The 26467-nt window shown below is 42.7% G+C and overlaps 1 protein-coding gene and 2 long non-coding RNA genes across 17 annotated transcripts in view; 2 read left to right on the top strand and 1 right to left on the bottom strand.

The window, feature by feature from the left end:
• The window catches only part of BRSK2 (BR serine/threonine kinase 2), a 304017-nt gene that overhangs the window by 3624 nt on the left and 273926 nt on the right, over window positions 1–26467 (bottom strand). For 8 of the 15 annotated variants that reach the window (XM_068193902.1, XM_068193900.1, XM_068193905.1 and 5 more), the window contains 4 exons: window positions 21823–21946; window positions 19721–19901; window positions 18996–19085; window positions 10547–10594 (listed from right to left, as the gene is read on the bottom strand). In XM_068193902.1, the coding sequence (XP_068050003.1) occupies window positions 10547–10594; window positions 18996–19085; window positions 19721–19901; window positions 21823–21946 (443 nt within the window). Of the gene's footprint in view, window positions 1–1414; window positions 3129–9126; window positions 9276–10546; window positions 10595–18272; window positions 18821–18995; window positions 19086–19720; window positions 19902–21822; window positions 21947–26467 lie in introns of those variants that run through there. The other 7 variants (XM_068193906.1, XM_068193908.1, XM_068193917.1 and 4 more) reach the window with 4 other exon arrangements.
• On the top strand, window positions 3128–5878 carry LOC137475981 (uncharacterized). The gene is made up of 2 exons (XR_011000174.1): window positions 3128–3666; window positions 4632–5878. It is a non-coding gene; the product is annotated as an uncharacterized lncRNA (long non-coding RNA).
• On the top strand, window positions 8849–9337 carry LOC137475980 (uncharacterized). The gene is made up of 2 exons (XR_011000173.1): window positions 8849–9041; window positions 9170–9337. It is a non-coding gene; the product is annotated as an uncharacterized lncRNA (long non-coding RNA).

Raw genomic sequence — 26467 nt, 5'->3', positions numbered from 1 at the left:
GCATAAAGCACCTAGGGGGAAGCTCCTAGTTTTTTCCTGAGTGAGGAAGCATTGCTGTCTCACCTGGCAGGACACAGTCCTATGTGATTGAAATAGGTCAGTCCATTACTAGGATTCACTTGGCCACTCCACATGGAAATGCCAGTGACTGTAATGCTGGACACAGGCAAATCCCATCCCGCTCCTGCTGTTACAAACACAGGGTATTTCCATGTGGCTGCCCATTGATGCTTTACTTTGCAGCCTTGCTAAGCTCTCTGTCTACACCAGGCATCAGGCTTTCCTTGCTTGCATTTTATTTCATTCTGAGTTTCTCCTTGCCACCCTGTCACGACTAAGCCTGAAGCACCTGAGTGGTCCCACGGAATCATCATTTGGAAAATGAGCTATGGCTAAGATGAGTGTTGCCATCTGCATGCGTGGTCTGTGGTTTGCACTCACAGGCTTCTAAGCACCTTCAGATCCTCCCTAAACAGGTACCTGGAAATGAAGATGCTGAATGTGGAAGCAGGCTGTTATACATCTGCCTGTTTCTGGCAGGTCAAGACCTACTACCTCACTGTCCTGAATTTATGTTCTCTCCACAACACAGCCCCCATGGCACTGGCATGCATTCCAGTGCAGTTAGGAGCCAGAGGGAGGTAGAGCTGTGTGCTACTGGAACAGGCATCTCCCTTCAGCCAGCCCCTAGATCAGGCTGCAGTGTTAACAAGGACTGGACACATGAACACATGTGCCACGTGGGCCTCCAAGAAGCACGGTTATATGTTCTCAATCTACTTCTGTGTTAGAGGGTGTGCAGAAGGTCATACTTGAGGAAAGGCTCTGGGGTGCTACTAAGGGAAAGCTATTTCTGGAAAGGTAGCCTTTGTTTGGGAATTTCTAGTCTCCTTTCATTTTCTTGGACTGGGGGATTAATCTTTATCAAGCATAGGAGGGGTCACACTAAACTCCTTGAACATGGATATATAGAAGGTGTTTTTTATCTGATGTACACCATGGAGGTGATGCCTGATCATTAAAACCCCATGATAGTTTTCTCAATATTGGCTCTACTGTCCTATCAAATTCAAATCACTTCTATCTCCAGCTCCTGGAAGGAAATGGGCCCCTTGTATCTGCCTTCCAGTGTGGTAGAATGCTGTGAAGAGTGGAACCTTTCATCCCCGAGATGGGAACATTCTGTCAGGAGCAAAGGGCTTCCTCCTAGCAGAGACTGGTGGACACTGGTGGCTTGGTCAAAATGCACTTCACTTTAATTTCAAACATAAGCAGCCCAGTAACTACAGCAGGCAAGTACCTTCTGTGTACAGCAATACGAGTGAAGAGCTTGTTGAGTACTTTCTTGTTCTCTAATGGAAAATGCGAGACAGACATCATCGCCTTACAACAGAGAAAGAGAAATACACAGTATTTGTGCTTTGCAAAACTGAATGTGTTTCTGCTTTTTGCCTGCCCTATGCTAACCAGGTAGTGGCTGCTTTCCCCTGCTTGTTAACGGGCATTGAGAAAAATCACATGGCTGGTAAATACAATGAAGAATCCTATTAATCTAATTCATTCCTTGACTTCCTGTGCCTGCTGCTTTGTGGTTAATGTTCTGCTTCCCCTGCTTCTGTCACTCAGTTGCACTAAAGCTAAAAGCAACAGGCTGTGAGTTTCTGGAAGGGCATCATTCACCCAGCTGACTGAAGCCTAAGTGATGGGCACAAACAAAGCACATATCTCAATTTCCAACTAAGAAGAGAAAGGCTTTCACTGAACTCAGTCACTTTGGGCTCAGGTCTCCCTGAGCTCCACCTGCTCCCTTCCACATGCATGGAAATGCTTGGGAAAGGAGATATCTGTTCCACATCTATCACTTCTACATCAGAGATTTCCCTAAGCCTCCCTAAAACTGTTTTAGGTTTGTGGGCACACACATTGTGCAGACTCAATTTTATCTACTCAGACTCACTTCTACTTCTTTTAGGTGGATACCATTTTTCAATGAAAAGAGAAAAAAGAAAGCAAACACTCAGCCTTGAATGCAGGAATGTGGGCAGATCTGGTTCTCAGGTGGCTTTGGACCCCTCATCTTCATAAGCAAATGGAGTCAGCAGAGAGAATGAAAAAGAGCACTGAAAAAAATGCTGGAGAGGAAAAGACTGCTGGGTTGGGAGAAAAGAGTGGGGGAATATCTCTGGTTATTCAGCTGAGCAGTTTATTTAACAAGCTTAGAGGGAAAGATGAGGGCAGAGTAAGCAGGGCTCTGCAGGAATTGGGACAGTTTTTTGTATTCATATAGACAGGAACAGTGACAAAAGTACAACTTGCAAGAATGGAGCAATAAAACACTTTAGAAATTATACATCTTGTATTTGCTGAGTCCTGATACAGGACTTTTAGTCATCCTACTAAAACGCACAGCCAATGTTTCATCCACCCTTTCTCCTCCCCATGCCCCACGGGCTTTCAAGTGCCTGGAGATTTATTGCAGCAAAAGTATTTAACAGTCTACTTTTCTTTGCCGGTATCACTACTAGATTCCTCACCATCATCATTTTTTAGTTAAAATTTTAATGGGAGTAAGAAAATCCTTAGGGATGTTTAGAGAGCTACTGAAAACTAAAATAGGCCATTTCACTAACCCTTTCCTTCCTTTGCCTTTTGTACTTATAATTAAATAGTAGGTAATAATGCCCTCCTGTCCTGGCAGTCAAGGAAAATCTGATGCTGGGCTGGTGTTCACACTGCTCTTTGGATAGACAAAGAGTCCTCACACTTTTCCTCTGGAGATACCCAAGAATGGGTCAGCTATGCTGGGAGCATGAAAATGGTGCAGGGTGTTGTTCCTGTTAGTTCTCAGTTCCCTTTGAGGTTATAAATCCAGTAAAACAAGACTTGAAAATGCAGGCGATGATGGATTAGAATAGGTTTTTCAGCAATCTTCCATGCCTAATGTTCAGTGCAAGATGTGTCATAGGCTCTTACAACTGTAAGTCCATCGGGGGCCTCAAAAAGGCTGCCTTTCTTATTTCAGAAAGTGAGATGACATCCCATTTCCTCTGGACAGGGATGAAGGTTTGGCTCAGTGATTCTTCAGAACATCGCTGGTGTTTCATGCACAGACTAAGGTCTTCTTTCCCCTTGAGAGCAAATGTTCATCAGCACAGAGCAAAGAAAGTGTAAAGGGTAGAAAGGGGTGAGAAACCGAGAGGAGGATCTGGGGCAGGAGGGGAGGCTCAGAGCATTAGGTTTATGTCTGTTAGGAGGAGATGGATATGTGCAGTTTTGAGTTAGACCAAGGAGCTGTTTGCTGCAAGACGGGAAAGGGAATGGGTTTGAAAACAAGCACTGAAGCTTATGAAAGGGTCATGTATTGAAGGGGTGCTGAGAGAAATATATTTATGGAGAAGGAACTGGTTTGGGGCACCTGTGTGCAGCACTGTCACAGCCAAATATGAAAGAAGTCAAAACTGTGAATGGACTTGAATACAAGCATTAAAAGGAAGAAACAGGGCTAGAGATAGACACAAAAACATAGAAGGAAGCTGGGCAGGCAGTTTGCACCAACCTTCACAGTCCTCAGTATTTCATTTGCTGTTCTTAGGAAGCCTGTCTGACATTGACCTAGCCCCAGTGGTGTCACCACTTTGAGAAGCCAAGTGAAAATGGAGCACCCAGGTAAGAGAGGAAGGAGAAAATAGAGGGAATCACTCCAGGCATCACAAGTGACACCAGGAAAGGAAGCACCTTGCAAAGACCCTGCTCTGACCTTGTAAACACCCTCACAGCCCTCCACAGAACGTAACAGGAAGTGGTGAACAAGCAGCTTCAGGACAAGCCCGAAGGCTTCAGTTACTGATTAAAGTCTGCTGTTTTGTAATATTTTTAAGACAGTCAGATAAGCACTTGGCCCTCTTTTCACTGTAGCAAATAACAACATTCCCATTGACTTCACAGAAGCAAAGCCAGAGGCAATTTCTTTTCCTGTGAAACCATCTCTCCGAAGTCTATGTACTGTTAATGCACTAATCCTTGTGGTGCTGAACACAAAAGCTGCACAAAACAAATATGCCATCTGTGGGATTATCCTCTATCTTTTCTTTCTGTATAGGCTGAGATATTTTGGGTTTCTGCATGTATATCTTGGGCTTTGGGAGAAAATGAATGGGAAAACATAGGTCTCCAGTGGGAAGAGACGCCTCTTCTCAATCTGACTTCTCTTACTTCTTTCCCTGTTGCTTTCATATCCTTCCTGATTGTCTTTTGCCTGCCTCTGCTACTGAGGTTTTCCCCCTATACTCATTCCTTACTCCTTAGCCCTGATCTTTTTCATCCCTGGGTTGCTCTGTTTTGATAGCAGCTGTGGTTTCAGTGAACCATGTAATGAAAATCCAACTTCTTTCATGTAAAGCATTAAAACACTCCTTAATGGTGATAATCTATTTCCTTTCAAACTCATTTTGCTACTTTTATAGCCCTCTTCATTAAGACAAGGCATTTTTTGGGTCTGTTTGCTTGGTTTCTTCTGGTAGAGTACCTTCTGCCTTCAGAAACAAATGACTTAAAATATAGAACTCACTCCAAGAGTATATGCAGTGAAAGGGATGACAGAATAATAAAGTGGCCCATTCCTCTTTGTTTAGTTGTAGACCATGTACGAGTCACCCTCCAGACTGAAAAGGCCCTAGCCTGTACAAATCCAAACCAGGCAGATACCTCACTCAGCTCACTAACTACTGATGGAAATTCCAGGGAACAACTCCACTTTCTTGGCAGGAAACCTGAACTGCTGCTGGAAAAGGTGATTTACTTTCCAGAGTCCTTAGACTCTGCCAGTAAAAATGCCAACTGAAAATGGTGTCTGCAGGAACAAACTGCAGAACTACTGCAGAACTGAGGAACTACTCAAGTTATCACACAGCAGTGGCACAGGTGTGCATGCCACCAGCAGGTGGGAACTTCCAATTGCTACTCTTCTGGGCAGACCTGAACAACCAACCTGACATTTAAATGCTCTATAACCCATTCTTGTTCTTACACCCCTAAAACATCCCATTCTCCACTGCAGGAGGGTGGCCCAATATTTGTGTCTAGCATCCAGAAGGCCATTCTCTGTCTTGCACATTTTTTCTTTCACTCTCATAAACACACAGAGAAGCTGAGATCCAGTTCAGCCTCTCCTCACAGTATTACTGAGACAGGTAGCTCTGAAATAATGAATTAGGGAATGGTGAACACAGGCAGCAAACTCCCAAAGGGATGCGGACCATTTCCTTGCTGCTGCCTCCTGCAGAGCTAAGGCATGAGTAAGGGATCAGAAACCAAACATGTCTGTTACTGATGAAAAGCTCTGGCCAATCCAGCACCACCACGTAACATTCAAAAAAGGAGACATGATGATGGAGAGGAGGGAATCATACATTCATTTGGACAGCTGGTGGCACTGAAAGAGCAGGCAAGGATAGTGGTGGGATGAAGAGATGCCAGATTCTGTTATGGAGTCATGCTTTTCTGGCAAATTGGCTGATAAAGGTCTAAGCCCATGAATTTTTTGTATCCGCCTGTCCTTTTACATAGATCTGCCTGCACAAGTGTGTGCTGAGAGGGGAAACTGAGGACCCACACCCATAAAGCCCCAGCAAATGACAGTATTGTTGCTACTCATTCTCCTAGAGATTTCTGCAGCTTTATTCCTATCTTTTCTGCCTATTAAAATGTCATAAATGTATTGGCACTTAATAATACAATTTTGATCTTTCCTGCCAGATGGATGCTCACATATTATGTTACGGGTTTCAAATTCTTCAGCCTGTTCCTAAAGGAGATAGATGACCTATGCATGCTGGTGAAATGTTGTTTCCTCATTTCCACTGAATAAATCACTTCAAAAGATGATTTAATCTTCTGGGAAGGCTATCTCAAACTTAGCTTAGTACAGCAAGCCATTTCCATGTAGCTTCCTGGAACACTGGCTATCATAAATATCGTATCACCGTGATCTCAATTAAGAGTGAAATATCTGTGTTTTCTGTATTAGATATTATTACAGAGAAAGAGATCTTGTACTGCATAGTAAAAATCTAACTATAGGTGTCAAAATAGGATCTGACATGAATCAAATAGTTCAACACATCTGGATAAACTTTTAGTGCCAAGTTGCCTTTTTTGTGGCTACCTTCTTCCACAGTGCAAAAACATGAGGCAAGAATTGGAACATAAATGTCTCCCCAACACAACACTAGACTGAAAAAATACAACTACAGTATGTAGGGAGTCAGCCATTCCTTTGGACAGCAAAGGATACTGGCAGAATGGGCAGGGATAACTGGTAAACCTGTCTTGAACTCTTTAGAACCATTTGACTTATCTTGTTGTGATCCACCCATTTTGAATGAATATGTGATCTCTCAGATGGGTCTTCTTCCTTTTGTCTCTCAGCTGGGTCACAATTTGACCTGGAGAGTCAGCCATGCTCAGAAAAACCAGGAGCCAGCAGATTTTTCCGGAATGTTAATAAAACCCCTTGTTCTGACCACCTCACGGTGTGGCAGTGCTAACAAGAGCCTCTAAGCTGGGAGGGCAGCGTGTGCTTTTTTCTGCAGGTTTTGACACCAATATTTCTGCCAACGGTTGCAAGTTTTTGGCTGCAAATCACCAACCTCCTCTTCCATCAAACAGCTACTTTCAGAAGTGGGATTACTCTAATTAATGCCAATATGGGTCAGTATCACTTCCAAGAACACCAAGTCCAGGTATTTGCTGCTGTGACTAAAAACAAGAACAGACTCTAAATGAGTACTCACAAAGCTACAGGTTGCAACTGCAACTCAAATGTGATGCAACCAGTTTGAAACTACAAAAAGTTTCCTAACTTCTCAAGCAGATTGGAATGCTACTGGCATGGGCTACTGGCATGGGATTGTCAAACTGTTATTGCTGGGAGCTACAAAGAGAAGCCTTTACTGCAGTGTGGTTCTCTGTGTGCAGAGGACACCTAGCCACGGCCAGCACGATCAGACAGCTCTGAATTGGAAAAATGCCAAGTCCTAAAGACTGGAAGCAAAAGAGCTGAGAGAGATGCATTGGTGAGATATGAAAGGCAAGTGGATTTGTTGTGCTTTTGGTTTGGTCAGATCATTTTGGTGATAGCCTCTGGTACCCAAGAGGAACCAAAAATCTTCTTGTTTAACTCTGGTGCTTGGAATCCAGGTTTTCAACTGTATGCAGCAATACAAGATAAATGTTTAAAAGTAAACACAAGGCCTTCTTTCCACCCTGCACAGGGTTACGGTCCAAGATTTTGCAGGAGTGTATGGTTGTGCAGTGCCTAAAATGACAGCATGATCTGACTGGAGCTGCACTAGTTATCCATACTAACCTTCTCCTCCTCTTATCATCACCCTCTTTCCATGGAAGTGCCACTGATGTGACCGAAGACTTTACTGAGAATCATCAGAGAGGAAGAATAACAAGCAAAGATTGCCTTACTTACAAGTAAAATTCATCCTCGGGTAGTGGCAGTGTGAAGACTGAGAAGTTTACAGTCTTCCTGGGTTAATCTCAGAAGGAAAAGTGGAGGATAAGGCAGGCTTTTCAGAGCTTCCTGCCAGCAGCCAGCACCTTGGCAAAACATGGCAAGGACTCCAAAAAACTGGGAATGGCTGGGAAGGGGAGCTATCAAAGGCTATATACCAGCCCTACCAATCACCCAAAGAAATTCTGAAACATGAAAGACTTGAAGTCACTAAAGTTTGTGAAGAGACTCCTTCTTGACCAAGGACTATTGAAATGGCACCATGGGCTTCTGTGTGGTGTGCATCAATGGCTCCAGATCCAATGTGCTCAGCATACAATGAATGATACTTGCTTTCTAATTCCCAGCTTTGTGGTTGAAGCTGGAGTGCTTTTCAGTTTATGTATTATCTTGATTTTTATTTTTAATGTAAAGGCTCTGCAGAACCCATTAGAACCTTATTTATACAACCTATTCTCCAGTGAGATAGACATAAATACCACATTAGATGGTAATAAACAGTTCTCTCAATCCTGCTTCAAAGGAAACAGAATCCAGCTTGTCCTTTTACAGCTGTGCTGATTCTATAAGGCTTAATGACAGCACATAAAGTGGTAAAGCTTATTTGTCACTAAACTGATTTGGCTGAGAATACACACAGGAATAGATCAGCTAAAGTATCACTCCTGTAGATGTTTTTCAGGTTACAGCTGCATTTTATATGTAAATATTTTAATTTTTACAAGGTAAATTTGATCTTATGAACAGGCTTCAAGGAAACCAATTTAGTCTTTCTGACAACAGCAATGCCCATTCCCATGCTGAGATGGGTGGAAACATAAAATAAAATATTTCACCCCAGCATGCATTTCAATTTATTACGAGCCACATTCTTTTCTTCTATTGTGAAATACTACAAGTTGGCAGCAGTTTTCTAGTTTGCACAGGTAGAGTCGATACAGCAGCAGTTGTTTCATTTGGATATTGGCAGCTGCTATGACAAACCTCAGCTGTTCAACATTAACTTGTTTCTCAATGCCAGGGACTGTATGCAAAATCACTTCTCAGACTGATGACCACTGCTAGCAGAAGATGAGATAACATTTAAAGGACTAAACAATTTTGCCTTCCTGTTAATTACAGCATTCATTGGTTTATAGTAGGTGAAAACATATTCCTCATTCCCACCAGAGCTTTCACATGGCTGAGCCAGGAGTAAAGCACCTGATTAGCTCTTCCTGCTACAGTGTTAACTCTTTTTGCAAGAATGACAAAAACAGCTCCTCACTCATACATGAGGGTGGAATTCAGCATGGGGCAGTCACCACTGCTTACATTGTTTGTGAGTTCACCAACAGGAATGTGATTTAAAGGAAGCAGCTCCATTAAACTCCTATAGGCCATCCTGTCTAGTCTCTCTCTCTCTCTGTCTGTGCTGTAGCTGCCACAAAACAGTCTCCCTGCTGGCCTTCACCTTGTCCTCTTTGTCCCTTGTTGGATTGCTGCTGACACGGTGACAGCTGGAGGGCCTGCATGAACTGTGAGTAAGCAGTGATGCTCTCTATCTAGAGAATGCAGGGCGCTGGCTGGTTATCTCTGTAGCTCAATTAACTTGCAAGCAATCAGCAGAATCAGCATTTCAGTATTTTTGTATGATGTGAATGCCAGATTCCAGGCAAGAAACAAAGTCTTGAGGAAGAAGAGAGATTTGCTGTCTGATGCCTTCAAGAAGCTAAAGGTCTGAAATGAGTCCTCATAAGATCAGAAAAGCCACCTAAGAAATCAAATGATCTCCTGTCAGAGCAAAGGAAAAACTCCCACCAGCAAAGCTGCAACTTAAGGGAAAGAGATTGCCTGAAACACAGGAAACAGGCCAAATTCTGCCTCAGTCACACATGCATAAACCTAGTATTATCTCCACCACAACAACTTCCCTTCATGGTTACAGACTCCAGAACAACTCCAGAGCAACTTTCTTCAGTTAATGAAGGGATAGTGTGGCAGCTGCAGGTCCAGCTGGAGAGCAGCAGCAACTCAGTAAACACTTCCCTAACATCTTGTCTTCTTTAACAGAGATATCTGAACTCAACCTAGATACCAGAATGGAAATCTAAAGAGAACAGAGCTCTCTCATACAGAATCTTTCTGTAAAAGACATGAATAAGAAGAGAAAAAGATGTCTCTTAGTATTTGGGCATTTCCACTGTTGTATTTGGAGCAGTGAGTAGAGGCACAAGTAATGGAAGAAAGAGTCCGTGTGTGCGGGGAGAGGAGGGAAGGCTAGGGACAAGTTAACCAAAATTCATGTCAGCCCAAGCAAACTGAGCTGAAATTTTTGCAGGAAACTTTTTTCTTATTCCTAGCAAAATTCCAAATCTTTAGTAGGTTCACTATTCCTTCATTTAAAGACACAACATCCTTCCCCAAGTCCAGAGTGGAACTATGGCAGTTTACAGTAGCCAGGTGTCTGACATAATATGCAGTGTGTCTTATGGAGAATTTAAAAGTGTCACGCCCCAAGGACATCTGGGGAAGAAGGGGGTGGATGCAAAATGGAGTTAAATAAACAGCATTCCTGTCTCAACAAATAGCAGGAAACCAAGGGAGACAGCAGCCAGCAGGGGCAGCATTCAGCTTCACTGCAGAAAAGGGACTGAAGAATCATGAATCAACAGCAGCAAGTAAAGAAAAGAGGAAACAAAAATCAGGAAAGAAAAAGAAAATCACTGTCCTGGGTTACAATGAGAGAGGGCATCTCAAGTGTAACACCACACATTTGTGCTATGAAGGGGAAAGCTGTGGTGCTGTGGTGGAGCCTGTGCGTCTGTGCATGGATGGGGAGGAACAGAAAAAGGGATATGTGCTTGTGTCCTCCAGGTGAGTGAAAGACATAGAGGGTTGTTACAGGGTGGGGAGTCTCGAAAAGAGCGTGGGGCAGCAGGGATGGGGAAGGGGAGGAGGTGCAACAGGACAGGACGGCGCATTATTATGTTGCTCAGCAGGGGCTGGGGAAGGTGAAAAGGCAGAAGGGAAGGAAGTTCTTACCACATTTGGAAAGTCTGCCAGTCATCAACTCCATACAGTTAGTGGTGTCTGGATCATAGAACGGAAAGAGGAGGGAGGGAGGGAAAAACATAAAAAAAGGTTTCCATACCTCTGTGCATAAAGTAGTAACTTAGCACATTATTACCTGAAGCAGGAAACATATACACAACTTGGTGTATACACAACCCAGGCCAAATTCTGCCACCAACTCTATGCCAGTGCAAACCTGGCCCTGTGACTGAGAGTGGAGCTGCTTCAGTACTGCTGCCTCCACTCACCCCTTTATCCTAGCTAGAGGTATTTATGAGATGTGGGAAATACTCTGCCACCACATTAGCAAACTATAAGCCTTGAATACAGTGTTTTACCTGGCTAGCTTTGCAAATTAGCCTGCAACCACCAGGAAATGCTCAGCCAGCTCATATATCTACATCAAAAACCTGGAGAGAGGGAAGAACTCTAGCCCTGCACATGGACATGGAGTGAGGCTACTTCTACAGCTCAAAATCATCTTTTAAACCCCAAAGGATAATGTCAAACTTTCAATCTAACTCTCTCATTCAAGTGTAATCTCTACTGCTCTTACTTTCAAGGTCAGTATTCAGAGGCAATAGAAGCACTTCTGGAAAGGGTGGCAGAATCTGGCCCTAAGACATTACTGTCCACTTTGTGTATAGCTCCCATTGCCACAGACTCTGGGTGCTTCTTACTCAGGTGCAACAAGCAGAAGGAGCTCCACATGTCAGCTTTAAAACAGAAAGGCCCAGCCCAGCTGGACGCTTCCATGTGGAACCTGCTGGCAAGCCAGATCTGCTGCTGTCAGCCAGGATTCCCTTGCATTTGGGATTTAAATCAATGTGTTCCTGGGCAATGTGGAGTACTCACTGGTGAGCAGGTGGATACCAGTTAAAGCACTCAGATCAGTCTCAGATCTCCCTTTGCCTGGGCTCTTGATGAACACTTGGGTATTCAAGAAATAGGCTTCTTGGAAAAATGCACACATATGCTGAAAATCCCTAATTGCCAGGAAGCTGTAACTACTCCCTATCTGCTATAAAGTCTGCAGGACAGAGGGGAAGATAATTTCTCAGCATTCCTCCCCTTAAATATTGAGAAAAGTAATTTCATAAGAGGAGGAAGATGCTAGGGTGAGCTGAACTCATGCTAGAAGAGCATGGATATGCATCTCTTCTGATGCAGCCAGGCTTGTGCTGCATAGATCATCTGGGAAAGCATGGAGTGGAGAGGGCAGCTGCTTGGTCCAGTGACACTGGTCAAAACATCTAAGCAGTGGTCACATGCTCTCCATCCCCAAGGCTAAAGGGGGGCAGGCAAAGGTCAGTGGGAGATGATACCCATGGAAGTTCTCGCAGAAAGGCACAAGACTGAGAGAAAGGAGAAGGACGGAGGTGAAGGAGAAGAGAACATTCAAGATCTAGAACAACAGAGGTGTCAGAGAGGCCAGGAGTTTACCTGCCTTTGAAATTCTTTGCCTGGTCTGGCAGGCAAAGAATTTCATATACAATAGAATTTCACTACATTTCTCCCTGAACATGTGTAGCAGGTTGGAGAAGTGTCTACAGTTGCTGATCGAGTCAAAACTAGAAGTCACACTCATGGGTCTATATAATTTTTTTTTCTTTACTAACTTGGAGAACTTTGTTGTCTCATGCCTTTTAGGGGTTCCTGTCCAGCCCCCTCAGAGTCACCTACCCTTTGCTGCAATGCAGAGTGATGCAGATCTACAGTGGTAGACCCCAGAGCATTCACACAACCATTAGCAGAACTTAGCTTTTAAAGAACACATAAGAACAAAGAAAATCTCAAATATGACCAGAAGACTGTTTCTGACTCCCACCTCCAACACCTGGAATTTTCCCCTCAAGTCTATCCAGACTGACTGGCCACATAGTAACCAGAAATCTGGAAACAAAAAAGTAGTATTTGATTAATGTCAGAGCAGGTAAACATTGTGTCTGGTTACCAAGATCCTCCTGAAATTGGCATTTCTGTTTTATTCTTCATTTTAACAAATTAAAAAGTAATCATGTCTCCTTAAGTTAATACTGCCTTTTTTCCTCAGTCATTTGCACAGCTCTCTTTAATACTTAAAGCCATTTGTGTCACAGGTCTACACACATTAGTTGTGTGATTAAAATACAAGCTGACAGACCTACACACAAAAAATGGATTGTAACAGAGGCTTTTTGACAGCTGAATATCTTGGGCTCTGGACCCCATTTGGTTCCCAAAAAAGTAAATTTGCATGTCATAGAATTAGTTTTGATGGGTAAGAAAAAAATTTCTGAAATATGAGACCACAGAAAAAAATCAAACTAACACTAATAAAACTTCTAATTTGGCTTTCTCAAAACTTTTATGCACAACTATGCTTTGAATTCTCCATATTCAGGGCTAGTCCCAGGAGCTTAACAGGAATTTATTTTTATTTGTAGTGTCTTTCCAACACCTGATCATATTGTTTTTCCCCTAATTCCTAAGGCAGAGCCTGTATCACTTGAAAGACATAGTGTTAATGTGTCTTCAGCTTCTTTTAGAATATTTACTTTAATACTTCTTTCATTTCCATCATATTGTAACATCTGCTTTAGTAAATACTCTATGTGATAAAGTATTCCATAATTTTAAGAATAATTTTTATTCTAATTGGAAGTCTTAAGATTCTTGCCAGTCAGCTTCTCCTCATGGACAGTAATCCATAATCCAGTGACTGTGGGATCCAGGTGTTATGAGAAGTGAATAAAGCCAGGGTCCAAAGGCTTTTAACTGTCTGAGAAGCACTGATGGGTCATGTAACTGCATTTTTAATGTGTTTTGTTCATTTTTTATATTAAAACATAGAGGCAGTGTCAGCTCTCAATCCCTCTGATGATAAGGCAATTCCTTATTTTATAGGAATTGCTGGAAGTCACTCACACTTTGGATTTGGTCAAGGCTCTTTCATAAATGAACCCAGTTCAGTTCACTAACAGATGGTAAATGCTTTGGTTGAAATAAGGCCTCCCTTCAAAAGGCCAAACAAGCTCTGAATCCATTAAAAACTACTAGTGCTCTGTTGATTTTTCTTGTCACAATTTTCTTTATTCTTTAATTTCCATCCTACATAGATGTCACAAGAAAGCTGCCTGGTTTGTGATGCTTCTGATATCTCTGAGACCCGTCCCAGCCCAGGAAATCTCACCCAAACAGCTGCTCCTCTGAGATCTCCAAATCCAGGGCTGGTCCCCAGAAAGCACTGAGCAGCTCCTGCCAGATGCTCACAGTCCCCAGGAAACACTTCCACTAAGGGGAGATGATGCCAAGGGAGCCACCAGCTCCTCTGGTCCAAGGCAGTTATCATGCAGATTGAAATTCCCCACTGTTTTTGTACTTATTTGAAATTCCCTGTTTTCCTATCAAAACTCTGGAGAGCTTGGGCTTTTTTCTACATGCTTTATTTCTGGACTACCAGTAACTATTCCAGTTAATTTTAATGCAGGCTGTTCAGTAATGATACTAAAGCTGTTCAGCAAAAACACAGTGTTCTGCCAATCCAACCAGGCATTACAGGGCACTTTTTGTAGGTGGAACTATGACAGCAAGATGAAGTAATTACCCTAGACACTACAAGAATGTAAGACATAAAGGGTCACAGAAGATTGCAGGAAACTTGGGACCTGAATGAACCCCAGAAAAAGCTAACATGCAATCCAATTCCAAACTGTCATTTGCAGAGTCCCTTTTTTTTTTTTTTTTTTGAGTATGCAGCTGGAAGTTTACCCTGCAAAACACTTCATTTGCTCCTTACTCCTTTTCCATCTTGATAAAATCCTTCACACATTTGGAAACTGTAGGTTTCTTACTTTTGGGTTTTTCTGGTGGCAATTTGCCAACCTGCAGCTCTTGTGAGCCATAAAATACCTGGAACTCATGGATCAGTGCTCTAGCAAGAATTTGCACTGCCCTGTTTTGAAGCTAGATATGGTCTCTAAACACTTGTTTATGCTGATAAAAGGCACTCCCAGGAGTAACAGTGAGATGCTCTGAACTTGGAGATGTCAGTAGTTAAAATCCGATATGAAGCCAATAAATACAATAAGGAAACATAAAACCTTTTACAAAGAAGTTTTAAAGGTTATTTCAGTATTGCTGATTGCCCAGTACATGGGAAAATGGGAAAAAACCGAATACTTAAAACTAAGCAAGCAAATATTAGGGAAATAAAAATTGCTACTCTATGAGCGATCACAGATGGCTTTTGCATGCCCTTATTCACCAGCTGCTACTATTACTCTTTCATGCAAAGGCATCAGAGAAAAACAGATCATGATTTAATGGAAAGAGTGCTGGGCTGAAACAAAGGAACGAATCTGAGATATCATACTCCATGGAGAGAGATCTTTTTATCCCAGCAAAGGGCAGCCTGCTCAGAGGTTGCCTAAGTGGAGATTCTGAGTATAAGAGCCCTGGATGGAGCCATTCATGGACAAGAGACAAGGCTGTCTGCTCTCACAGACAGTGAGACTCCCTCCTGATCCCAAAGGGGTCCTTTCATGGTCTCACCGAGTATAATGGCTTTTGCGATACCAGTAACAAGCACACATGGACAACTATTCTGGTTCAGATCAAAGGCCAAAACCATCTGAGAGTCAGATGATCCTTGTGTGTCCCTTTCAGCTCAGAATCACAGAATATTCTGTGATCTGGTGCTCTGTCTCCCTCAGCAGCTCCACAGACACCCAGGAGTGCAAGAGCAGGCCAAGCATACAGAACACTTCCCCTACCACTGCCTCACTCACCACTGTCAGGTCAGAGGTTTCCTGAACCCGCTGTAGTTTCTCTGTTTAGCAATCCCACAAAGATTTCTCTGCAGGGAGTTATCCAACCTCCCTGTGAGTAAGAAGTACTCAGGGGAAGATGAGCATCTGTAAGCCCCTCACATTCAGCACCTGTTTCAGCGAGGAGTTCCACCAGTTCTAGATTACATGAAGACATGTTTTTCCAATGGCTTTCTTGGTACTTGGCTTCCACTATCTTATGCTGGTCTCCAGTTTCTTTCATCAGGAATTAAAAATGAACAATCAATCCCTATTTACTTGTTCTATGCAAGTCATGAGTCACAGACCTGGTATTGTCTCAGCAGTCATGGCACAGAGCTCCTGTAACATTAGGATACAAAACTGGTATGTTGCACTAAATTTGTCCATTGAGACAGTGGATTTTAGAAGCATTACATTAACTTATAGAATGGATTAAATTTATTTACACTTTCTTTCAGGTAAGGGAGGGAATCTGTTTTCCTGCTTTAGAGTATGCCAGAAGAAATAGGCACAGCCAATCTTAGAAAGGGAAAATGGAAGTGAATGAGGGGGATATATGGAGGAAAGGATATTATAAGGTGCTCAAGTGTGACACAGAAACACATCTGCCTAATCAGGTACATAACAGGCTCACACACACACAGAGATGCATGGGCAACATGACATCTACAAACACTGTTGTCAGCTGGAGGAATGAAAGAGAAGAAAATGCATTCTGAAACCCAGGCAGGCCAGCTAAGGGGACTGGGATGCTGCACAGCAGATCAGAGGGGCAGCAGACAGAATGACTCTCACTGCCATATGTTTGTTAGGCCTTGCTGTTCTGCTTTATACTGAAATCATTAACTCTTCCCCTTCTGGAGGTCTCCCTTTACATGCATGCACCTTTCACAGATTGTTTTCATCATCCCACCCATAAGAGCATCAGGACTGTAAGGCAGGAGAGACAAGACACACAGGATGTGTCTGTGCACGAGGAGCTAGGAAAAGCTCCAGTGCTGAACCAGTGTTGCTGGTCAGGGGACAGTACCATGCTCAGAGCCATGGAGGAACAGAGTCTAAGTGAAGGTGAGCTCCATCTGTTGCAGCAGTAGACTGCCTACAGAGCATCCTCAAACCATGAACCTGAACAGGGCCCAACCACCACAATCTCTATGTGGTGTTCAGAGCTGGCAGTATGGGAGGAGAAGAGAAACAGAGAAGACTTGGCTTTGTTTCTAGTGAGAAATGCTGATTAATTCCATGACAATTTCTAGGAAGATTTTGCACCTTTCCAACCAGACACCCAGCTAAGCAAGGTGCTGAATGTGAACTCTTCTGTCCTTTATCCTTTTACTTCCCCTAACTCTCACTGGCTGGGAATGTGAACTACTGGGCCACCCTACTTTGATGCAAAGTAGTCTCTTTTTTAGTAACAATCTTTTCCTTTTCCTTTTCCTTTTCCTTTTCCTTTTCCTTTTCCTTTTCCTTTTCCTTTTCCTTTTCCTTTTCCTTTTCCTTTTCCTTTTCCTTTTCCTTTTCCTTTCCTCTCTTTCTTGTATGCTGCTCCAACCTAAAATTTTCAGGTTAACTTCTCTCATTTTCAAGAGACTTGCATATTCCTGAGCAGGTCAGGTGGTGTGATACAGAACAGTTTGGCACCCTGTCTTGTGAGCTGTCTTGCCTGAGTTAAGTCCCCAGCCAAGGGAATTCTCATTTTTAAATTTCAAGAGACCATTAATTTTGGTTATCCTCCATGTGGAGTTATCTGTTCCACTCTGGCATTAGAGGTCAGGCTGGGATTTCCCTGCTAGAACAATATGCTCTCATGTAGCTTCAGGCAGTAAAAATAATAGGATTTTTTCCATTCTAGAACCAGAGCAAAACTGTAAGTCAGACATATTTCTCACAGCAGAGTATGCCCATAACATTTCCCTGAGTCTTGGTCAGATGAATGATTTTTATTCCTGCTACAATATGGCTTTCTTAGGGAGATATCCTGCTTCACATGCAAGTGTGCAAGAGGGTTCAAGTTTTTCTATAGACCCTCAGTAGCTAGCACATATTAGGGTGAAGTTAAGAGAGATAATCAAGTTATTTACTTTATAAACCATTTTTTCCTTACAGGAAAATAAGGGTACACTTCATTCCTGAAGAAACAAGGAATACTTGAATATTGCCCATGAATCAGGAATAATATGAAATACATTTAAAGGAGGCTTTCCTATCTCAATCCCCCCATTCCCACTTGGCCCTAGCATTTCCCAGGAGGAAGGGCTGGCAGAAAATTCTAGCTACTTCCTTGAATTTGATTTAATTTCAAAAGTCCAGACAGCAAAAACCTGAATAAACCATACTTATAGTATCCTTGTTTTCCCTGCTTCTGAACAGAATAACCCATGTGCTGGGCACCATTGTATTCCAGCATGCAGAAGGATCAGGCAGTGCTGGAGGCCAAAAGCAAAGAGGACACTGAACTGAGCATATTTCTCTGTCAGGTACTAGGCACACACACTTCTAGATGCAGTTAATTTATCTTTGGATGCTAAAGCCACAGTTAGACCAGAAGGATGTAACCCATATGTGCAACAAGCCGAGGACATCTGGGACTTAATTGGAAGATGCAATGCCAACTTAACTCCCCCACTTTTGTCTTGGCTTGTTCACACAAGGGTCAAGAACAGAATTTGGCTCTGAAGCATAATATTTATTTACTTCCTTTTCATCTCCCACTCCTCCTGCCTCACTGTCTTCTGCTGCAGCCTCTGCTCTCCACCTTGCTCCTATTTATCTCCGGTATCTGCACATTCTTTCTGCTTTTCCCTACTTTTCCTTCCTTGATGCATTCCCAATAGCTTATCTGCCTTAAGTTTTCAATTTTCACCTTCTTCTTTGTTCTCTCCTTTTAGAGGATAGAAGAGTTACCACAGAGATTTTGTGTGTGTGTGTACAGCCACTACAGTGTTCAGAGTGAACACCTGCTACATAAAGATGGGATGAGGCCAGTTTCAGTATTATCAATTCAGGCTGCCTGCACATCCAGATTGATGCCATTGCACAGGGTCACACATGTAAGGCTTTCTCTACCACCATGAGGAATTGAAATTTACTTTTCAAATAGATAAAATATAGCTTCTGCAGAACCTTAGTATATAATTTGTGCTACCACAGTATTGAGAATTGGATCACACTGCTGGAAACTATTAGCCACCTTCTGACCACATGTTAATGGCTAAGTTAAAAGTAGCTCTCAAGTTTGTGCAGGGACCCACTGAAGCTGGAGGTTTCTAAAGTATGCCTGAAGGGTTTGAAAATTAAGCATCCTCTAGAGCATGTCCCTACTCTGGGAGATTCTGGAACTGGAGAAAATCTGGAAGATCTGTTGATGATACAGCTTTTGATGGAGAAGTGGGCAAATGGCTCTTTGGGCGGGCAGAGGGCAGAAACTGTTCAAGTGGGGAATGCGCTGGGAGCACTGGAGGGGGAATGAGAAACGGAGGAGTAGGGTGGGAGCAGGGAGTTACTGCTCTGTCTGAATGGAGCTTGTTTTTTGCTGTAATCAGAGGGATGGCCTCCCTCAGCCTCCTGCTGTGAGAGGCATTTCACCTTCCTGTCCCTGCTGAAGGTGCTGGGCAGTAGAAGCCACTTACCTGATAACTGCTGCACTGAAGGCTGGTCATGTGTGCTTAACAACTGTGCCTGAATGGTTTCTACTACCCTCTTAAAGCGACGGCTTGGACCTGCGAGGAGACAAGAGGCACAAGAGGCTGTGAGAGCAATGGGAGCCAAGCCCACACACAAGGCTGCAGGAGAAGGATCACAAGCATCTTCCCTTCAGTCTTGTCCCCAAAAGTGTCCTGACTGTGTCTCTGTCCTTCAGCCAAAGGGACTATGGTGTGCTGGGCTCAACAGGAAGAGGAATGGCTTTGGGGCTCCTTTTGTAAAGACAGAAAAGGTGAGGGGCTCTGTTTCCTTCTTGCAACCCCTGTGGGGGGCATGTGGCCACCCAGAAGAAAAGGGTGAGTGCATGCTTTGCTCAGAAGGAAGACACTGTGGCCTCACAGTGCCCAGCTGAGACTCTGGGACTTTTGAATGAAACAGGGAGCCAGTACCATGAGTTACACCAAAAGTGAACAGCCATTTTAGCACTAATCATGGCAGTGCCAACTTCATCTCTTTGGGAATCTCCTTCCCTCCTTGCATTTCCATCACTACCAACACCATTTTTGTTCCTGATGTCCTCTTTGCCCCTGACTGAATTTTCCTGAGGTTAAGCCAGGTATTTTTTTTCCCTCTGGCAGAGCAATTTGGAGGCCTCTATTATCAGCAAGGATCAAGCCAGCTCGCACCCATTTTAGAGCTTTGCCATGGTTACCTGATAAGAGCGTGAAAGTGACAGAATAGATCCCGTTCTCCTTTTGTGCCTCTCCCCCTTCTGTGTATGTTATGTCCACCTGGAACTTCACTGGCTTCTGGAAGACAGCAGGACCTCCTGTGGACTTATATTCTGCACGGAAACTTGTCTGTGAGATGACACTGTGACTGAGACTTGGGATCTGAAAGAGGTTGGTAGAAGCAGATAGTAGAACCAGTGCTAAAGGGAAAAAATCTGCAAAATTCTGTTTATAACAAGACACATTTCCAGAATGAGTAACATTTGCTAGATTTGCTTCTGGTCTTGATTTTTAATGTACAGTGTTCTTATGAAATCAGTAAGAGCATAGGCTGCTGGGCACCACAGAAGAATGCACTGCTGCTTACAGGACTGATCTAAATTTAAGGGTTGAATATTGGTGGAATACCCAATGCACTTATGAACTTACACATGTTACTAAACTTCATACAGTCAGTCTTTCTTTTCCTACTCATCCACCAGTTTTGAGAAATGCCTTTTGCTGAGCAAAAAGTGATATTAAGCGAGTGGGCAGAAAAGTCAGTGGGATATAAAACTGAATATAAAAAACACCTAAGTATCCTGGTCTGATCTCGCAGATGATCCTGTTTTGAGCAGGAGACCTCCTGAAGACCTTTCCAACTTCAGTTGCTTGGTGATTCTGTGATGTCAGATAGACATCAGGACACTTGAATTGCTTGGAACATGCACAGGGAAAGCATGCCTGCAAATAACTCACCCAAACTTCTATCAATATGTAAAAGAACTCTGAGAAGCTTTGTGACATCATCCAACGTCTCTATATACAGAACCACAGTGGAATTTCATAACTTCCTTATTTTCAAGCAGTTACCTTTCACACTTTCCTCCAAAATTTAACAACATACTCATATTCTATTTATTGCTTCATAAATGACCAGATTAAAAAAACCCCAAACAAATTACTTGGAAATCTGGTCTCTAACCTCTAGGAGGGAAAATGAAGATGAGTTCTTTGAGAAGCTGACTTTAAGGGTTTAATTAGCAGGCTATGACAATGCATTTAAGTTTGGATGTTGCTGTAAGAGACAATTCACTGGTTTTGCACACAAGTCCCTACATCACACCTAAACCATATGTGGGGTATATATATAGGATATATATACAGGATCACCAGTATACACAGTAGGACACACTGCACAACAATACAAACCCAAAAGCACAGCTAAATGCATGAAATTGATACAGTAATATGGCTGCTTATAACCAACCTGGGATGGACACCAGTGTCTGATGCCCACTACTGTAAGGCACTTACTCGTTGTGTACTTGTACAGTAACAAGGGCTACAGCTGACTTTTTTGAAGAAGTTCATTGTAGAATCACAAAGACTAAAATGGAGTTCAGTATTTTGTGGAAAAAACATCAATTTAACAAACTATATAAGAAATCAAGTTTCCTTCTTTTAATTCTATTGGAAAAAGTCTAAGTATGTTGACTACCTTGAATTGAAAAATCTCTTAAATTACCTTTGCTGTGCTGACTTTTTCATCACTGGTACCTCTACATAATGAGAACAAGAACTTTCTATAGGAAAAAAAGACAATTTCCCTCTGCTTTCTTCACATCTGCAACAACTGAAACTCTGGACACCAGAAGAAATTACCCTTCTTTCTGCCATACAGCACTGAAGTGGAGATTTAAAGTAACAAATGCAGATGTAAGACAGGCCTTTTGTCTGGCTGAAGTGGTAGAGGGCATACCCATCAAAGGGAGACCCAATCTGCTGCCCAGCCCAGTGACTGTAAGGCTGAGTTGACAAAGCAGCAAATCACTGTCTTGATACTGTGCCAGCAGTGTGCTCCACTGCTGTGGAATTCCAAACTCTGGCAACCTGGAGGCCTTGCCAAGAAGCCTGAACTCTTTTCTTTTCTCACCTTAGAGAGCATTATCTACAGTTAGTAATTCACACACAGTCCAGTGCAGGCCACGTAAATTAAATCCACAGAGGATGCTTTTGAAGGAGCAGAGCCCCTGTCCAGTAACATTTGGCACACGGAGTGACCGGTGAGGGATGCCTCCAAGAGGCAGCTGGGGTGACTCACCGAGAGGAAAGCGTGGACTATATCAGCCTTAATGGAGCTTAATGGTTTGTCCTTAATGACCACAAAAATCTGCTCTTCTTTCTCCAAGTTGATGAAGTTACCGAACCAGGATTTTTTGGCAAGCCTGATGTGACGAAAAGAAAGAGATGTTTAGAATATGGAACACTATTTCTTATTTCATACAAGTCCCTAGCTAGAAAAAATATTAAAAAACACATGAAAAAGTTTTGATGACAGATGTGATGGTATTACTACTAATAAGTGGGAAATAGTATCAGAGAACATCCAGAATGACATTTCACTTGGTGAAAACCGATGAAATGACAGAACCACACAGCCTAGGTCTGGCAGCATGTGTCACCAATAATGAAAAATCAGGAGCAGTGGTAACTGACTGAGCCAGCATACCAGGGAATACTGCGTATATAACATACATACAAATCAGGGGACACATTTCTGGTTTGTTTCCAGGGATGTCTCAATTTCTTGTGACAACATGCAGATCCTGGCAATATAAAGATTTAAGTTCCTTCCCACCCAATTTCAACTCCTTTGGAAAGATGCTCTTCTGAGGGTGTCCTGTATAATCACAAGACCTTGCTTCTTGAAGCAAGGTGTAGATTTCACTGGTGCTCCAATCTACCAGTGAGTGAAACGCACAATTACATAAGGCCAGGACTAAGACTGTCCTGTTCATTAGTCCCATTCAGGATGTCTATATAGTGTGTGAACTCTGGCCAGTCTACAAAGGAATGAATTTTCAGTATTAAGAAAGGAGATAACAACGCCATGCAAGACACAGTTCAGTCTTTCCATTGATAGCAGTCCAGCTCCTCAGTTTGTTCCAGCATCAGACAGTGGCTTCATCATAAAATGAAACTGCTCTGTTTTTTCACAGTGATCCTATTAGCAAACATTTGATTTTGCTTATTGTTTAACCATTTTAATGTACTTCATTGACATTGGCTTTTAAGTTAAACAGGATAATGGAAGAATGCAGGGACATGAATGTTAATGAGAGACACTATCCAGACCTGAAAGTAGCATCTCTGACAGGTGTGGTTTTGTGAGGAGCAAAGAAGCTGTCAGCTGTGAGATGCAGCCAAAGACTTGCTAGACCAAACTAAACCCAGGGAAAACCATACTTGAAACAGCCATATTCTAGTAGAAAAGAATTCAGCATGAAAATGTCAGAAATTTGAAGACCTGGCACCAAGAGACTCCTTTTTTCCCCTTTACAGCATACTTTATCGCACCAAATCCAGTTTGCACTATGGCAAGCAACAGGGTGGACCATCCATCGCTCAGTGGAAGAAGACAATCTCTCCAGACAAGGAGAGCCATCTGCAAAAGGGATTACTACACACCAGTTTTCCAGCAGAGCAATAAACAGCTGGAGCAAGCTGCTAGCAGCCTCACTTTCTGTGGCAAAGTGAGGCAGAGGCAGAGGAAGGACAGAGGCTAAGAGAGAGAGGAGCAAACTAAGAAACTAATTTGAAGTCTAGGCCTTCAGGATAAAGAACAAAGCTTGACCTCAGCAGGGTCCAGCAATTTGCACTCATTCCCCATCCCAGAGTGCTCCATGAATTGTGCAGCTGTGGGCCCACTGCCCATTTAATGCACACAGCAGAAAGACCACAACTGGAAGAGAGCTCAGCTGGGCAAATAATGATTTGCTTCATTTACTGCAGGCAACCAAAAATAAGAGTAGAGAAAGATTCACTTGCAATTTGGTTAAAACAGTGCCCCCCACTCAATTAAAGTGGGCTGGAAAACTGTCACTCCCTAAAATATTCATAGGCAGCTGTAAATAAGCCAGTGAGCCAGAGATTAGTATAGGGAGCAGTAAAGAGAAAGGGCCTCTCATTTAAATGGTCGTTAAGGAGCCAGGGTTAGAGTGAGAAAGAAAATTACAAACTAATTAGCTCATGTGTCTCTCACACACCACAACAACTCTGCAAGCCCCTGGAGAGCTGGGGCAATAACTCCCTGCATGTAAGGGGTCTGTGCTCATTAGTAAATTAGCACCTGGTTATCCATCTAAAACGGCCTCTTGTCTCAGGCTTGGATGTATCATCATCTGAACTGGGGCTGGCTGGATGGACTCCAGGGGCCAAGGGGAAGCATGGGCCTGGAAAAGTGTGCTTATTTAATTGCAGGTCTGCCATCTTAAAATATGGCTTTTCATTTTTGTATTTTCATTAATGGTTTTGCTGGCCCTTCATTTATAGGTCTCTTAACAAGCACAGGTAACAAGGGCCCAGAACACTGGGAGTTTTCTTCCTGCCCAACATGGTCTGGAGTCTCCAAAATCCATCTGGACTATTTTCCTTGGTGAGGGTATCACCAGTAATAGCGAGTCTGGAAGATTCACTGCTAGCCTGGGCTATGCTCCAGCTTGTAAATCATTTGAATTCACTAAAATAATTTTGCTGGTGTCACATAAGACAGAATAGATGCCAGTGGCCTCTCCTGTTTCTGTAATGAGCAGAATCAAGACACAGCACACATGCACTGGCTTTTCTCCCCGAAACTGGCAGAACTAGCTGTACTCATAGAGCTAGGGAATAGGTCCACTGAGAAGAGGGGACAGTTTTGGAGTAAAATTACACAATAAAGCCTCTTCTCCTCTTAGAGGGCATTAAGTGCTACTAACTTGGGTTAAAATGCATATGAATCCTCAGCACCCTGAATGACATGCTCTAGCATCTCTCAAGATCAGGCTGTAAGCAGAACAAAATGCACTTAAAATTAAGAGTCTTCTCTTACCAAGGCAAACTTCTTAAAGGGGGAGTGAGATAGAAGATATGTGGGGGAGGCTGGGTATGTAGATTACACTAGGGAAACCGATCAGGTGTCCATTTGATGAAAAAGCAAAGAAAACAGCATAAAAATGGAGGCTGGTGCTTTATTACTTCACACCAAAATTTCTCACTCCTATAATGTTGTTCCTTTTCCTGCTTTTGGAGTGCCTGACCACGTAGCCTTCTGTGTTCCCTCTCTGTCTCTGAGCACATGGATCAGTAACCTCCAGAGGTTTACCTGCCTGGCATAAATAGCAGCATTTCTACTCAAGCAAATGGAGCTTTGCAGCTTTAAAGCAGCTGGAGCTAAGTCTCTTTAAATGTCATCCCTAACACATTTTCTAGGGCTTTTTCACATGAGAAAGAACATTAGGGAGCATTACCCACACATGTTGAAGTGTATTACCTAATCATCAGGTCTGTTAAATGAATGGCAGGCACTGATGCACCAGACAGAGCTAGGACATGTATTTATCACTCAACCCATGAGGTCAATACAGCTCTTGATAAGGATATCTTATTTCTTTGAGGAAAGAAGAAAATATGGGAAAAAATAAGATATGTGGAAGTGGGCACTGAGCAGCAGACATCTATCACTAAAATATAATCTAGTTCATTTTTTTTAATGACTTTTATTATGTTTACTGCAGGGTGCAGCCCAATTGAACTCATTAATTTGGCAATTATACAGAAAAAGAAAAGAGGGCCTTAGGCTTTGACTTGCATCCAAACTGCCTCAAATGAAAAGCACTACTTCTCTCCACCAGCTTTTAAAGAGTGAGTGGGAAGCAGGGAAGGCAATAAATTAACAGCAAAAACTTCCACCAACATACATGCAATGAAGAGAAGAAATTTAATTCTAAAGGTTTTCTGTTTTAATGGCTTTAAAAACATGTGAGATGAGAGTATTGTATATTTCTGTGATAATGATGTGCCAACTTTATGAAATTCTCTCATGCCTCTCTATTAGTAAATGCTTGAAAGTGTTGAAAACACAGTATATTCCATTTTTCTTCCTGGATACCTTTACTAATCCCTACTTCTCCCTCTCCTGAAGTCTTTATCCCTCATTCTGCAGTTACACACATAGAATGTCCATCTCACACCAGACAAAAGGTCTGGGGCAAGTTGTGAAGACAATACCATTGTCACCATTTACAAAACTTTAAGCTCAAAATTCCCATCCAAGACTCATGAATATTTCATACAAGTCTCTTAACAAGAGGCCAAATTGCCTTGGTTGGCAGGCTAAGTCTATGGGCATTGGGTGCACAAACACAAGCTGTGAAAATAAAAAGGAATAATTTGGCATCTGTTGCATATTAGGAAGTGTTTGGAGCAGCACTCTGGCATCGACTTCCAAACCTGCCATGCAGTGATGCATATTTGTGCAGTGAAATGGCTGAAATGTACATTGACTTTAAGGAATGAGCCTGGTGAATATGAAACAGCTTCTCCATGTCCCAGTACTGCTGCCTAGAATTAACACTGCATTTACTCTCGCAGCCAAAGATCCCTCTGAATTATCTTAGCAGAGCCTCCTGCATGCTATCCTGAGGATGCAAACTCTCCTGTACTAAAAGGAAGACTTTTTGGTGCACAGTTAGTGCCAGTATAAACCACTGATTAGCCTCTCCAGTCCCAAAGAGTGATCTACTTGACAACCACATGAATGAAGAGAGAAGAAACATGTTACATACCCAGCAAATTCAGCAAGCCATGAGAAAATGATGTGGTTACTGGGAGACTGTTTCAACATTTGTTGACCCCCCCTGCCATTACTGAGGTATAGATTTTATGCAGGGTCCTCATCTAAAGAATCATTTCACATCTCTATCCTA

The sequence above is a fragment of the Anomalospiza imberbis genome, chromosome 6, assembly GCF_031753505.1.
Source record: "Anomalospiza imberbis isolate Cuckoo-Finch-1a 21T00152 chromosome 6, ASM3175350v1, whole genome shotgun sequence".
Lineage (NCBI taxonomy): Eukaryota > Metazoa > Chordata > Aves > Passeriformes > Viduidae > Anomalospiza > Anomalospiza imberbis.
Note: the sequence above shows the minus strand (reverse complement) of the source record. Positions and strands in the feature narration are given on the sequence as shown.